The sequence below is a fragment of the Anas acuta genome, chromosome 3 (assembly GCF_963932015.1).
Source record: "Anas acuta chromosome 3, bAnaAcu1.1, whole genome shotgun sequence".
NCBI lineage: Eukaryota > Metazoa > Chordata > Aves > Anseriformes > Anatidae > Anas > Anas acuta.
In genome coordinates, this window is record NC_088981.1 from 90,513,022 (window position 1) to 90,529,497 (window position 16,476).

The 16,476-nt window shown below is 36.7% G+C and overlaps 1 protein-coding gene across 1 annotated transcript in view; it reads left to right on the plus strand.

Annotated features, from left to right (window-relative positions):
• EYS (eyes shut homolog) overlaps nt 1-16,476 on the plus strand; it is an 830,760-nt gene that overhangs the window by 443,579 nt on the left and 370,705 nt on the right. The window contains exons 29-30 of the mRNA XM_068678264.1: nt 10,905-11,029; nt 15,554-15,678. Coding sequence (XP_068534365.1) covers nt 10,905-11,029; nt 15,554-15,678 — 250 coding nt within the window. The remainder of the gene's footprint in view (nt 1-10,904; nt 11,030-15,553; nt 15,679-16,476) is intronic.

Consider the following 16,476-nt stretch of genomic DNA (forward strand, 5'->3'; position numbering starts at 1 on the left):
AATGTTTGATGTCTTTAAACTGGTAAGCTTATGGTTAATTCTGATCGGTAGTGAAAATTTGGAGTTAAAAAAAGTGAACATATAGATAGTGGCAACCTCATGGTTTGTAGCTCCTATTCTAAAATCAGTTCCTCAAGAGACTAGAAATATTAATTACCCTTTTTAAATGCATTTTATCTTTGCAAAGCTACGTTCTAGAGAAATGGATGATGAGTGTGGAGAAGCTCCTGACTATAAAAATCAGAGTAAAGATTTGAGCAAACAAGGTCTGTCCCTAGATCTCTTGTACTATGTATGCGACTCCTCTTTTCAGCTTCATTTTTCTGTAATAATCATTGAATGGCTTCTCCCATAAAGTACGAAAGAAAGGCAAAAGATGACTTTTGCTATCTTGGGCTATAAATATCTAGGAGGCACTCTGATGCTAAAGTAATGGGAACATAACTGTAGATGAATAAATGGAAGAAAGCTCTCTAAAATCAAATATACACTCAAGTGTGTTATTACCAAATTTCTTCTTTTTGATTCCCACTCACTGTTCTTTAAAATAGAGCTAACATTTCCTGACAACCGTGGAAAGCTTTAATTTATTTTTACGTCATTCTAAGCAAAATTTTACTTCAGAGGTAAATAAATGTGCTCCATTCTTGACAGTGTCTCCAAGGAGAATTCAGAGGAGAGAAGGAAAAGGAAAAAAGTAATGTGATATATTAGACTTGTAGTTTGGAGAAAGCTTCATTGTCAGTATTCTAAAATTAACAGTCACAGTATCACCCTCGGGAAGGAAAGGATTTTGGAGAAAATAGTCTGAGAAAGGCTCTCCTGGGAGACTTCTGTAAGTTCCCTGCTGGCTGCTTTCTGAAATTCTTTCCATAGAAAGATGCCACAAAGTACAGCAGGAGAAACAATTTTCAGTAGCGTTACTGCCAGTAAGGCAGCTGACATGCATTGCTTTGAGTCATCAGCCTTGTGCAGATGATCAGGTTAACCCACCCATGAAGCCACAGTAACAATGAAGCTCTGTGGTGATCCACTGTGGGATCCCAGAAATTGCTAACACATTGCATACACACATGCACAAAAGTCAGGGAGTTCTTTAAAACACGTGTGTGTTTGTTGCTGCTTGTTTGTTCCCCCTTACCTCCCCTCCCACTCCTAATTGCTTTTTCAAAATTTCAAAGCAACAGAAGACTGTAAAATGTAGTTTGCTATGTAACATACATGTTGGTTGGATCATCTGCTGCATCCACAACCTTCAGACAGATGATCAGTCAGCAGATAACTCATCTCATGTGATACCTTCATTTTTTAGTTTTTCATAGGGAATTGCTGTATCTGAGCTTAATGTTGTAAAAGTTCAAAAGTTGTGTCTGCGAAACATATGTGGACTCGTTTCCTCAAAGAGGAACTCATTATGCTGCCTGTCCTGCTCCCAGATTTTTAGTGTTACTTGAAGGCCTTGGTAAAATTCACTGTGAAAGTTGTTTGAAATGCCTGATGCAAAGCTTAGAATAGTGAAAAGATCTGGAAGAAAGGTTTCCCAGCTGAAGGAATTTGGCCTTAGAATTTACTTCTAAAGCACTGAGGTGTCAGTGGGATTTTGTCATTGTTAGGTAATTATAAAAGCTTCCTCTCTGAATCCTCTGTTGGGGTCACAGTAGCTTCCCCTTAGCTATTGGTATTGCTTTCAGAAATATATCAAAAAGTTTCAGTAACTTGATACATGAGATAAGAATGGTCTAAAGGAATCTACCACCAATAGTTTTGTTATTTGAATCAAAGTAATTTTATAGTTAAGGACCGTCAAAGGATGAAAGAGAAGCAAGCATTATGGGACGAGAGCACCGACAGTGTCGGTTAATTTTGGAGACAAAGTTTCTTTGCAAATATTGGTATTTTAAGATGCCCTGTGATCTTGTTGTTAATGGGCAGAAGCATACAGGTCTAGTGGCTCACAAATTTGTTTTGACAATTCATATTAGTATCAATCATGGAATCACAGAACAGCTTGGGTTGGAAGGGACCTAAAAAAACATCTAGTTCCAACCCCCTGCTATGGGCAGGGATGCCACCCACAAGATCCAGTTGCTTGGGGCCTTGTCCAAACTGCTCAATGAGGTTCAACTGGGGCTTTATGAAAAATAGAAGGGGGAAAAATGTTGTCACCAAAGCATTGTGTCATAAAATTTCTTCTTTTAGTATGGATCATGCTTTTCGTTTAGATTGATTCATGATGAAATTCTATTCTTGCCATTCCTGAGATGGGTTCTCAACAGGGTTCTACTGAACTGTGAAGGAGCCTGATCTCTGTCTTCATTAGCGTAAGCAGAAGTAATACTTGAAGTAGGGCAGTAACTTGAGAACTGCAGTAGTTATGTAGAAATCTCTGGCAAAGCTTACAGCTTTATGGTGGGTTGAATGTGGCTGCCTTCCAGACACCCACTCATCCACTCTCGCACTCCCCCACCTCAACAGGATGAGAGGAGAAAATAAGATGGAAAAGCTCAAGAGCCAAGATAAAGCGGACGTATCACTTACCAATTACTTTCACCGGGAGGAAGACTCACCTTGGGGAAAATTAATTTAATTTACTGCCAATTAAAAATAGAGTAAGGTGGTGAGAAGCAAAGATAAAAAATGGAACACCTTCCCCCCACTCTGTCCTTTTTCCCAAGCTGAGTCTCACTCCTTCATTCCTGGCTCCTCCACCTCCCAGCCCAAGTGGTGCAGGGGAGGCAGCGCAAGAAGGTACTTCAGAAACAAATCACTCCATGGCAAAGCTGATTTGTGCGTCCCTATCATCTGCTGTCACCCACTGGAAAACTGACAAATATGATGAATAGTTAATTAGAGTTTCAAGTTTCTAAAACGTTATAAAGAGAGTAAAGGAAATAAATAAATTAATTACAATAAGTACTTTTAATTGGTAAGCTGCTGAGAAAACAGCCCACATCCTTTCACTGTAGTCATTTGGCTGGTAAAATAAAAAATGTCAGGAGCCTGAGGCGTGTGTTTTCTTGCTGGTTCAGCCCATAAAATAGGCTGCTCGTGGATGTCTTCCAGTGATTTACTTTAGGATTAGATTTCATCACTTTTTTCTTAAGAGGCTGATTTAATAGTAATGATCACAATTTTTAGATCAACATCAGAAAAAATACCTTTAACAAAACTCTGTATAAACCCCCTATTTAATGGAACATCAGTGAAAGCTGAAAACCTTATACCCACTTTGCTTTATTTATGGATTTTAAGAATAAACGCTACAAGTCACTTATCTTTTAAAGCTGGAGTTACCATGAAAAGAACCAAAAGAGTAAAGGGAAATTAATTACTTTCTTAAAACCTATTTCATATGAAATGGAAAAGTAATCTCTGGGGGAAAAAAAAGAAAAAAGAAAAAAATAAAAGAGTTTTCAGTTCTGTGTATCAGATTGAGGGGAGCTGTTGAAGTTGCAGTAGTAGAGCCATTGTATAACATGATGACATTACTGGAAGTACACATTCATTGACGAGGCAAGATTTTTTTTAACATGTATATTAGCAATACAGATAATGTGTAGGTGGTTAGCAATATAAGAAATAACACAGAGATGTTAGGGCAGCAAAGTCTGAAAGGAAAAGATCTGGAAATTCAAAACTTTATAAACAACACAATGTAACTCGCAAATGAAATAGATTTCATTTTCTCAAAGCAGCATTGGTAAGGTTGGGAATTTTGCTTGCTCCTGTACTTCTTGCAAAATAATAATTTCAGGTGAATAAAATGATGTTCATCTCTTTTGTGTTTCTTGTGAATAGCCTTATTTAAAGGAGCAAAACCAATATGTTGGCTTCCACTAAATTGGAACTTAGGATCCAAAATGTTGTCTGTTAGGAAGTGAAGTATGATAATGATTGCAAATGTATTTCCACCATAGATGGAATAAATAAATGGAATAAATACATTCTGAAAGCTTTAAGAAAACATGTTGAAATAGATCTGTATATTTACAATGAGTCAGTCCCCTTTTTCAATCTTTCTCGGAAATTAAAGAGGTTCTGCAGAAGTTCATTGTGTTAATACTGCTCAGGAAAGTCAAGCCTCAGTAGTACTAAGTAAGACTGGTGCATTTCATAGGAAACATCTCTAGTAAACCTGAGGATGATCAAATTATCTAGTTTTTCTTTCTTTTCCTTTTTTTACTTTCCAAGCTGGCATGTGAGCATTGATTAAATGAATGATAAGGTCCATGTTTGATCGATTTTTCACTTTTTTAATTTAGAAGGTAAAACTTTCTATCACATTTTAAGTTTAGAATTATGGCTGAGATAATAGAGGTCTGATTCCAGGGGAAGTTAAAAAGGAAGAAGTTGCCTCGCAAATGTCAAGGCACCTTGTGGTTCAAGATGATTAAAACTAAACTGTTTGCTATATGAATCCCAAGGTGCTGCTATATCTCAGCTTCCATGACATTTAGCCAGTGACTTTTCATAGCTTGTTAATAATGTATAGCGATCCCAGTATAAATTTGCAGTGACAGAGCTGGCCTGTTACTGTACAGCAGTTAACTAGATTTATTTTGGACAGAAAATGCAGATTTGAAAATGCAGATTTTGACTAATGTCAAAAGAGATTGCACATTTACAAGACAATTTTACCCAAGACAGTTGCTCAGGAGAGGTGCTTTTCACATTGATCTATTATTCTGTCTGAAGTCCTAATTACCAAACCAAGAAGTATTAACAAAACATTACCCTACTCATCAAGATTAACACTCACGAAGAAAAATTGATGTCCCAAACAAACTCCATAGTGTGGACTGGTCCATAAAATTAATTTATTTTACTAGGTTGAATGAGTCAAATAGACAGGTAAAGGTTACACCATAAATGCTCTCTCATAAGTACAATTGCTCTAAATCATTGCTCCCGGATAAACCTAATACTTCTGTGTTGTAGAAACCATGTTTTTTTCTGAACCTTATATCTCAGGGATATACAAATTATTCATAAGCTGTAAAAGGTCACAAGGCAGTTGAAGAAAGAGAGGGAGAGATGAGGAAAAGGGTACAGATAAAAAATAGACTTGAAGAACAATTAGTTACAAAACAGACTCAAAGACCTATGAATTACAACAGGATATGAATTAGACTTATAGGGAAAAAAATTGGTTGACATTTGGGTTGTTCAGATTTTCTCTGAGGCTAAAAGTTTACTCACAGAATAAATTTTATTATGCACCTGTGATGGTCACAGATCAAACTCCTTCATTTAAGTCTTCTATTAAATCATGAATGGATCACTTTGGAATTGTTTTAAATGAAGTATTTTGTGTAGTAGAAATTTATGCTTGCCAATAGCCATTAGAATGCAGAATTAATGTTAAGCAAAACTTTGATAAAAGTTATCACTGCTGCTTTTTTGCAGTAAATTCACGTAGGGCATCTTGGGCACCTCATCTAGGAGTTGAAGTATCTTACTGGTCTACCAACTGTTCATATGGAAACGTCAGCAAAAATTCAAATATTCTGGCAACCTCAAGATCTGATCAGGCTTGAATAACTTCACTTCTGTGTAAAACACTCAAGTCTGTGAAGTTGTGAAGTTCACTTACCTCTTCTCTGTTAAATGTCATCTGGAGTACTGCATTCAGCCCTGGAGCCCTCAGCACAAGAAGGACATGGAAGTATTAAAGTGAGCCCAGAGGAGGGCCACAAAGATGATCAAGGGGTGGGAGCATCTCTCCCAAGAAGAAAGGCTGAGGGAGTTGGGGTTGTTCAGCCTGGAGAGGAGAAGGCCCCAGGGAGACCTTATAGAGGCCTGCCAGTACCTAGAGGGGACCTGCAAGAAAGCTGGGGAGGGACTCTGTCACGGAGTGCAGTCACAGGACAAGGGGTAATGTCTTTAAAATGAAAGGTTTAGATTAGATATTAAGAAGAAATTATTTACTACAAAGGTAGCGTGGCACTGGCACAGGTTGCACAGAGAAGCTGTGGGTGCCCCATCCCTGGAAATGCCCAAGGCCAGGCTAGATGAGGCTTTGGGCAACCTGGTCTGGTTGAAGGTCTCTGCTCATTGCAGGGGGGTTGGAACTGGATGACCTTTGATGTCCCATCCAACCCAAGCAATTCTGTGGTTCTATGAAATATTTCCAATACTGATAAATAAGGAATTTGTTTTTTGCATAGAAGTAGTTGCATATTTTTTGTTGTTTATAACTGCAAGATTTTTTCAAAGACTCTTGCATACTTATACAACAAGACAGTAAAATAAGTTCCTTTCTTATTTAGCATAACCTCCGGGAACAGAGCAGTTGGGTTTCAGATTTTTCTACAGTTACTGTTTTGTTTGGTAACCATTAATGTGAAAGAATAGAAAAAAAAGGTGAGTTTATACTGAAGTGTGAGGAATCAATTCATTAATAGAGTCCTCTGCTGCTCTTTTAGTTTTCATCCCCCTAAAAGATTGTTACATTGGTGAGGAAACACTGATGTTCTTATGTGTGATCTGACATACTCAGGACTAACAGAAGTATAATCACTTAATTCTCCTCATGTACATTCTGTGAATTTGTTGTAAGTTTGTGTTTCTACCATATTATTAATTAATTAACAAACCTTAATGTCTCCCTCCTTCCTCCACTCCCCCCCCCCCAAAAAAAAACAGGTATCTAAAATACAGTTGTTTTTTTTAAATTTATTTTGGTAAATTTATCTGCTGCATTCTGCTGCATTTGTTGTGTTAATTATATTATATGGTATAAAAAAAAAAAAGGAGTACAGATTGGAATCAGTGTCATAAGGTTGCATTAGATTGTTAAAAGTCTTATGTAACAAGGGTGGTAATAATTTGCCCAGTCTGACCCACTGTATGGCAGGCCTTGGGGACATATACAGCACTTTGGGACAGGGCTGCTTAAATCAGGTAGATGTCATTTTACCTGACGTTTGATTGATAAAATATTAAAAATGTTCTAGTTCTGTAAATCTATCAGTAGAACAGTAGCAAATGCTTAAATTGCAATTTCACAGTACTAGCATCTGAGAATGTTTCTTAGGGCTTGATTCATCCAAGTGCCTGTAGCCAGCACCCTAATAACTCAGCCCTCTTACTGTGTCTGTACAACTCCCTTAGGTTAAGAGGTCAATTCTTCACTCTACTAATGGGCAGAACCTGAGACAGCTAAGCCCTCATCCTGAGTGAGTCTTATTTCTTTTAGCTTGAACTGTGAAACCAGGCCAGCTGCAGGCTTGTGGATTGTTTTTATACAATGTCCATTACAGTTCCATTCTCCAGCCTGTTCCCCGGCTCCCTGTGCAACGCCTCTCTCAGTTTCAATGTAGTAGCTGTGTTTCACAAACAGGCCTTCAGCATGTAGCTGTTCCCTCTGTTACTATCAACCCATAGTGAATCAAGATGAAAATCTTAGTGAAAATCATCTTAATAAAGCTAAGATATTGGATGTAACAAAATCAGTCTTCCCAACATAACACTGCAATTCAGAACCCAGATACCAGAGGTTTTTTTACTGCTTTGCAATGACTGAATCTTGCAGATTGTGGTGGTTTTACTGGGAGGAGGACCAATGTTTTTACAACGAGAGCCCACCCCTCCCCTCTTCTTCCTGTTTCCACCTTTTATTGCTGAGTGTGACACCACATGGTATGGAATATCCCTTTGATTGGTTTAGGTCAGCTGCCCTAGTGATGTTTCTCTTCTCACTTTTTGCCCACCCCCTAGGAGGGTTAGAGAGAGGCCCGATGCTGTGCCAGCACTGCTCAGCAGTGGACACAACACTGGTGTGATAACACTGCTGTTCCAGCTACAAGTGCAGAGTACAGCACTGTATGGGCTGCTGCAGGGAAAGTTAACGTTCCAGACAGACCCAGTACACAGGTGACATCCACTTGTGCCATCAAATGTGAGTGAAAGCTACAGCTTTTTTATTTTTCTACCTAAATAGCTCTGTAGGCAAAACAAATTTTAGTGTCATCAAGGCATAGCATGACAATCTCAGTTACTGCCTTTTTTGGGGGTGAGAGTAAAACTATCACCTTAGGGACTCATCTAATGATAACTAAGGAACTTCTCAAACTGAACTTCACATTGGAAGCTAAATTTGAAGACAACACTGTGATAGAAACATGGCAGATTTAAAAGAATGGGTCAGGAAGTATCTCTTATTTATCATTCCCAACACCCTTCAGAGGTGTAGAGGTACAGACAAGGAAGAGGATGCTGTGCTAGACAAGCTCTTGTTACTGAGAAGACTGGAAGCTTTACTGAGGATGAATAAATCGGTCTTCCACAACCACAGACAGTCTTTGCTCCAGAGCTCTTTCTTTTATGATCTCTAGACGAACATGGCTTCATGGGTTTCCTAGATGTCTTGGGATTGATTTAAATATGAGATAGGTCTTAGCAGATGGAATTAAATTCTGAATACATCTTTTTTTTACATAAAATCAGCAGTATTTTGCTGCTGCCTTTCAATACTGAAAACTTCGTAAGTTTATAAGCTCAGTCATCATAACGTATTATCTTTTTTGATCAGAAAAGCTCTAAGAGTTATTTACTGAAAATAAATATGCATGAATTTATAAAATTTTGCTTTTTATTAAATAGTATTCAATATACAAGGTCTGAAGTGGTCATACTTTGATATGAAATTGTCTATATGTCTCTTTTTCATTTGCAGACTGGTGATATCCCTAGTTCCATATACAGCTGTGTTCCAAAGTATTTGATTAAGTTTAATGCCATTATTCCATTTACAGCACAAGAACTGTTCTCCATACATAGTTACACTTTCGGAGACTGTTTTATTTACATTCTCTTGTTTCTGTTTCTCCTCATCCTCAAAAAGAAATGACATAAGGGAAGGAAGAATGTGGAGAGCCAGAACAAAATATAAATATATTAAAAAAGGAGCAAGAATGAAAGGAAGTGAGAGCAAGCAAAAAATTCAGAAATGATCAAAGTACTTGTCATATCTTAAGAATCATTAATTTAATTAACACTCTCAGTAAAACATAAAAATTTATTGCAATTTTTAAAAAGTGATTTGGGAAAGTTACTGACATTAAGGTGATGTTTTGTGACTTGAAAATACTTACCAGTAGCATGCTCACCACTAGTGGTTTCATAATTGCTCAGAATCATTCAGTTAATAGAGTGCCTGCCTCTGCTGTCATCAGCATCATTTATATCTAATTATACTATCTGAACACAAGCAAATATCATTGTGGTATTGTAGCATTAACAAAATAAGCAAGCAAACTAAAAAAGCCACCTTGGTATCTGAAATACTTTCAATGTTCTTAAATATTTCAATCTGAATGATTGTCTGACTTAGGAAAAAGAATGCATTCTGCACAGTGATGACAACTCATAGCAAGTATACATGTAGCCCATAAAAATGTGTCCACTAGAAGCTGCTAACCAGAGATTTCTTAAAAAGACCTTAAAGCTTTTCTTCAATATTTGAGCTTTACACTCAAAAAATCAAGCCCACTCACCTTATATATACGTAGGTACAGTTATTATATCAAGAATTTTTACATAAGATATATATTTCTTCCAATTTGTTTTGTCTGACTTTTTTTTTTTTTAAAGCAAAGTGTCTACAAACATACCACAGTATAAGGTTAAAGTTAACTGTGTTTAAAAGTCCCTTTGTTTAGCTGTCATGTTTTTGCAGTAGTTGCCAACAGAATGTTAAGTGCATTATATTATAAGCATTCATCCATCTGGTCATCCTTCTAACACTTAGGAAAAGTTGCTTTTTTTTTTCAATTTTTTAATATGACATATAGCTAGTGGAAAGAAAAGGGTATCTGCAGGACATGATTTAAACTTTCAGTGGGCAGAATCATCCTCTGCACCCCTTACTCCAATGAGTACAGAAGAATCATTGTGTCTCAGTCAGCCTTATTTGCACTCATTCAGCCTTACCCATGGCTTTTCTCTCACACATTATAACTAGATACTTGCAAAATGGCAGTGTGTGCTTCAGTTTGAGCATTTTCCAAGCACTATGCCAGCAGTATCTTCTGTAGCTGATGTGGACTTTGGAAAATATGTTCTGCTTCATTGTCGTGGTAGATTCCAAATTCCCATTACCTGGAGTGCATTCCATATAAAGTGAAACAAATATGTTCTAATAGTCAAGGCAGAAGTCAAAACATACTTGCCAATACATAATATAATGATTCATCAGGAAGTGCACATATACCTAGTCAGTGATCCAGCCCTTTCCCTTTTGCTTCAAGGTAAACACTGCAGGTATTTAATTCTATTGATGTATTTAGTACTCACCCAGGGTGATATTCTGAGGAATAAGTGATGTGACTATTCTAATTTACTGAAAGGCAATCTGTTAATGTACTCATCTTCCTGTAAGTGGGGCATAAACTTTTACGTTCTTCATTAGAAACAAGAAGACATGCAAGATGTGCACCACCCAGCTGCTAACAGTAGTTTCGGAATACCTTACCTCATGTGAAATAGCTGTGTACAAACACGTCTCAACATTTCTTAACAAGTGGTTTTCCAAACATAGGCTGTAGTTATTTTGCCAATTAAACTAGTAGACAGTCTCCCAAAAGCACATTAAGAAAGGTTTGTATTTACTCACCATGCTAGAACCAGTAAACTGAAATGGAGACTGTTAAGTCTGGTTGTGATCCATATACTATGGTTAAAATACAAAAATTTTGGACAGGCTTTGCCATCATAAATCCCCTAAAAGATCACCAAGGATCTTTTTGAAACTTGGAAGAGTTGCAGTAAAATAAGGAAAAACAGGAATATTTGAGATTGTGTCTTGTTAATGTATATAGATGGTATGAATTGTTTCCACACAAAGTACATTCTATGTAATGGTTTATGCATAATGTAACACGTTGTAATGTTATTTGCTTCAGGTGTCTTGCTGGATTTTCTGGGCAGTTTTGTGAAATAGAAGTTAATGAGTGTAATTCATCACCTTGTCTACATGGTTCAACCTGTGAAGATCATGTCAATGGATACACTTGTAAATGTCAACAAGGTAACTGACATTTGACAGAACAATCTTAAAGAATGATAGTTTTGAATTATCATTGTTAGTACTGAGAAAGCTGGTAAAATATATCTAGTTCTTATATATATGTGTATAATCTATAAGGTACCAAAATAGTAACTATCGTTTGACAAGCTTTTTTGAATGAAATCTAAAGAGAATTGACTAGTCTAGTAAGCATTTCAGAAGGACTTAAAACTAAAAACAGTTAATTAAGAGGGTCTGAAAAATTATGTAGAGATGGATTTATTATGTGTGGTCTTCACAAATGTAACTTACAGACCAACCAGTAGGCACTGTATAACAACTAAATATTTAAACTATCTGTATGTATTAGACCTTTTTTTTTTTTCTGCAGTCTTTTTAATAGATCACCAAATAATTTTCCTCACTCTAGTAGTCCATTCATCTAATTTTTACATTATTGAGTTAAAGGATAAGGAAGTTTTGCCGGACCTAAATGCCATTGTGTTCCAGCGTGTCTTCAAGTGTCAGGGGGCTGGGGGCATCTGGGCTTAGCTTCTGTGTGATGCCCAATTTGGTGTTACAAGTCCATTTGCATTCAATATATTAAATTATTATGATCACAGAAGCACAAATAACGCAATATTTCAGTACTATAAATCTGGTCACATTAATTATATTGAATTGCCATGATCACAGATGCACAAATAGCGTAATACACTTTCGGTCTAGTAAATGACTGGTATAGTTTATTGAAGTAACAGGAGTACAGGTTCCTTTGGATTGCTGGTGATAAATACCCTGTCTGCAAAGCACATGCAAATACCACGAATATGACAAACACAACCATGTGCTAGCTTATTAAACAACTCTATAGAGGCTGTTAGGTTTCCTGGGGAAGCACTCGGTATAACCAAGAGTTTGAATCTCACCCAATAGGAGTCCATATGGGGGAAGTGGTGTCTTTCTCTGCATTTTCCTCTCTTGAGCCATTTTTATACTAATTTCTTACTTTTAGGTGGATCTTGAGTGACTCTAGTCACACATGTCTGTTGTGATTGGTATAAATTTTTATTGCTTTTGTTTTAAAGATGTAAACTCAGAGAAATTCAGAACGTGTACTCAGTGAGGGGTGGTCACACCTTAGAGACAGGTAGCCTTTGGGATGGAAGTGTATTTTGGCATTATAATGGGATTATAATGAACAAAGTTCACTCAGAGGACATGATTTGGTTATCAGTTAGGTTCAGATCTGGCCATGCAATCTATCAGTTCCACAATACCATGATGTTCCCCATCCCTGCAGTGATAGCACAGAGCCTGGCCACAGTGTCTTAATTCCTCTCCACCCTCCGTGCTATTTCTCTTAGTCAGCACACAAAGCTCCCCTGGTGTTACCTACACCTAAGTTTGCAACTATATTGCCAAAGGGGCTATCATGGAACAGATTGCTTGCATATTTGCCACATCTCATCCTCGATGAACCTTCTGTTAAGATGTAGACACACATTTAACCCCAATAAGTCACCTCCAGCAATGATTCCACATACATATAATTATTTCCATGCTGGTTTTACATTAAAAACAAACAACAACAACACATCAGATTTTAGGTATGCAAGAAAATACTCAAGCACATGTGTATATAGCAAGTCCATATGGACAGTTTATGTAGTTGTTTAATCAGTACTAAGGAAGAATATTTTAATGCATAAGACTTAAATGGAAGCACTGGTAAGGCAATATATCTGTGGCTTACTAGGACCTCATTAATTTTAGGGATAAACTTACTCCCAGATGAAACTTTTTATAGCAACTTTTTTTCCCCTTAATATCCAATAGACACTCAATAATCCATAAAGACACTATACTCTTGATGTATGAACCACTGAGTGAAAAATTTCTTGACTTTGCCATACGGAGGGCCAGAATTCACAATCATAACAGTCCCTTTTGATCTTCAAAGTTTGAGTCATCACCTATCTTTGGTAGCATATATCTTTTTTCCTCTCAGCACTGTTGCACAATGGAAATTCCACCTGAATAAAACTGTATGTCCCCTCAGGAAGCTCTGCCTATTACTAAATAAGGCCACATACCACTTCACCAGTACAGATGACTTAAAAACTAGTAAGATGTGTTTTTTGATCATTACTGTGCCTCATGCAGAATATATGGTCAAGTTCAAAATGTTTCTCCCTATTTTTAAAGCTACTGATAATGTAAGTATATTTGAATACAGACATTTTAAAATTGCTTGCCAGCCAAGGTCTATAACTGCTGCCTCTGTGCAACTTACATGGAAATATTTGGTGTAAACAGAAGAAGCTTTCTCATAAGCATTAGATCTCAGTCCTGCTGCTAACATGGTTTAAACACATTGTAAGCCAAGTGTAAGCTGTTGTTCTTTTACCTTTGTTTAATAATAGCATTCTTTAGTGTGGGCAAAAGATCTCTATTTGATTTCTCCATTAGGAACATAAACAGTGAAAGAATCACATGTGTTAGGTATATATATGATGGTTGAATACCTTTTCTGTTTAATTAGTGTGGTATTATTATTTTTATTTTTTTTTGAGTTCTGTGGCTTCTGAAGTGGCTGGAGATGAGAAAATTATAGCTCAGAAAATGAATGAATTTGGAGAAGGGGAACCTGTGGGAGGAACGGTTTGTTGTAAAGTTGCACAACTGAAGAAAGGGATTGGAAGATAAAGAAAAAATACCTTCCAGATACATGAAGCAGAAATACTTGGAATAAATCTGCTTTTGTGGCAGGCTACCTGCATATGATAGGTCTTTAATTTCTCTACTGACCTTTATCTGTAGAAATAAGGAGATGTCACTAAACGTTTTTACATCTGTAGAGGCAGATATGGGAAGGAACTTTCCACAAGGCGGGAAGTCTGAAATATCCAACAGATCCATGGTTGTAATTTAATTAAATGGAAAAGGGATAGTGGCAAGATAGAACTAGGAACAAGGCGATGATAGCAGCTTTCCAAAAACCTTCAGAGAACAAAATGAAGCATGTGGTGAGAGCATGTGTTACCAGAACAGGGAATTCATTTAGCTCTGACAAATCCATTCTATAGTGGGCCATGAATTTTGTCAGCTATTGTCCCAGTAGCAGCCCTCATACTTCTAGAATAACAGATGCGTATTCAGAATCTGTGTCCACAGCTGCAGGCTGTTCAGGTGCAGAAGCGACACAGAGAGATGTAAACTGTATTCTGTCAGTATCTCAGACAGCTCTAAAGCAACAACAGCAGCCACTGGAACTAATGGTGCCCTCACAACTGAAGTCTTCAGCTGTACTTATAACAATGCAGCTAAATCAGGGCTGGAACATAACTGGTGGGTCCATTTGACATATGCACTGAGGCAAACACATGATAGAAGCAACTGGATTTGGCTCAGCTGAAGTCTTCTGGGGTTTTGGGGTTGTGAAGTCTTTTTGTTTGGTTCATTGGTTTGCTTGTTTGTTTTTTAAAGAGGGGAAAAATGAATTAGAGAAATAGCAAAGCTGTAATGGGTGTAGTTGATATCATGGCAGATGGTGTGGAGTTCTTCAATAGTTAGCCATATTTTACAAAACTCTGGGTTTGGATTTTTGAAGCAAATGGGCTGCAAATGGGTTTGACTTAGCCTCTGAAGAGCATGTTCAAGACAGATTCAAATTACATGATTTAAACCCCAGGTTTTGGATTCTAATTTATGGATTTACTTAATTATAAAGTAGATTTTTTAAGAAATGCATATTACCAAAAGTGCCAGTAGCCTGAGTGTTGAAGTATATGAAGACGATATCCTTATGGTATTCAAAGACAAACCTGTATTTGCTGAGAAAATGTCCTCCCCAGTGATCTGGTATGGTAATGTGAGTTTATTTTTTTTTTCCTTTATTTTGTTTTAGGTAAACATGACTATTGTTATCTGTCTAAACTTCCACTTTTCCTTCCCTGGGGTGAAAATAATGCACAAATTTAACTGGATAAAGAGGTCAAAAATTAAGATAAACAATTCCATACTCTTTCAGTTTAAATTTTGGAAAATAATGTGGCTTTGGTTGCACTGTGCTGATCTGAAATGAGATTAGAGGTTTCAGGGAACATTTTACCCTTGACTATTCTTAGACGCGAGAGATAACAATATAGATAATTCTGTAGGTGAAGGGCAACCTGTCAAGTCAGTTAATTCAGTAAGGCAAGAATATATTTAGGTTTTACTCTTGTTTGCTTACTTAAATCTCTACCAATATAAAAGTCAGCAAATATTAACATTCCCCAAAGATTTTTTTGTAGGGTATAGTTGTATAATCCATATAGCTCAGGTTCTGACTTTTTATTGCTAAACTTTCTTTTCTTCTTTGAGAAACCACAGTACAAAGACAGTTCCTATCCAATATGACATATATAGATGTGAGGATTGATTATAGTTACCCATAGCTTTTTTTTTTTCTGATTGATACTTAATAAATAGATTTAATTTTAATGTGTGGGGGGGTGATTTTTTTTTATTTTTTTTTATTTTTTTATTTATTTTTGACAGGATGGGAAGGTCTGCATTGCGAGCTGGATGTCGATGAGTGCATATCCAACCCCTGCATCCATGGCATCTGTGTTCAGAGAGACCCCGGTTTTGGTTATTCCTGTTTTTGCAAGCCAGGGTTTGTGGTGAGATGCTGGCATTCTTTCTTCTTTTTCTCTTAACCTGACTAATAATTGGTGCACAGAAAATACCGTATTTAATCCCTTACCTCTTTATCCTCACTCAGATAAAACATAGCCTTTCAAAAAAATACAATATTTTAGTAATTGTTTTTTGTTTATTTTGTTTGTTTTATTAATGGGAGTTACACTGTTCCAGAGAACTACTTACCTAATATTCATACAAAGTAAAAAAGCTGAGTATATGTAGTGGCTTTGTCAGTCATCAGAGTACGCTAATGTTTTTATATACATACAAAGGTAACTCACGTTTCAAACTATTGCATACAGATAAATATTTTGAAAACAAGTCCCCTGAAACTAAATCAAACAATTCCTTTGAATGCTTGACCATGTGGACTTCTGTCCTATGTTTTATTCTGTTTAATGTAACAAAAAATCCTTTGATGATGGCTGAATGCCAGCGATGTTATTTACCTAAGGTTGAAACTTCCATGCTGTCACCACCATTTTATGCCAACTCTTTCTGCTGTTGGAAATGTGCAGTTGTTATCTACAATTTGAGCTTGTGTTTTACCTTGTTGCACTTCAGGTTTAACTTACTAGTATCATTTAATAGCTTGGGGTTAGTAACAAGGAGAGTAAGAAGTATACAATCTATTTTATTATTTTCTTGCTTTAGTCATTCTTATCTCTACAACTCCAAACTTGAGATTGTTATTTGATTAGCTTTTCTTTATAAATGATGACAATGATGCTCATTTTAATATGCTCCATTTGTTTGATGTATTGAAGACTGTAAAG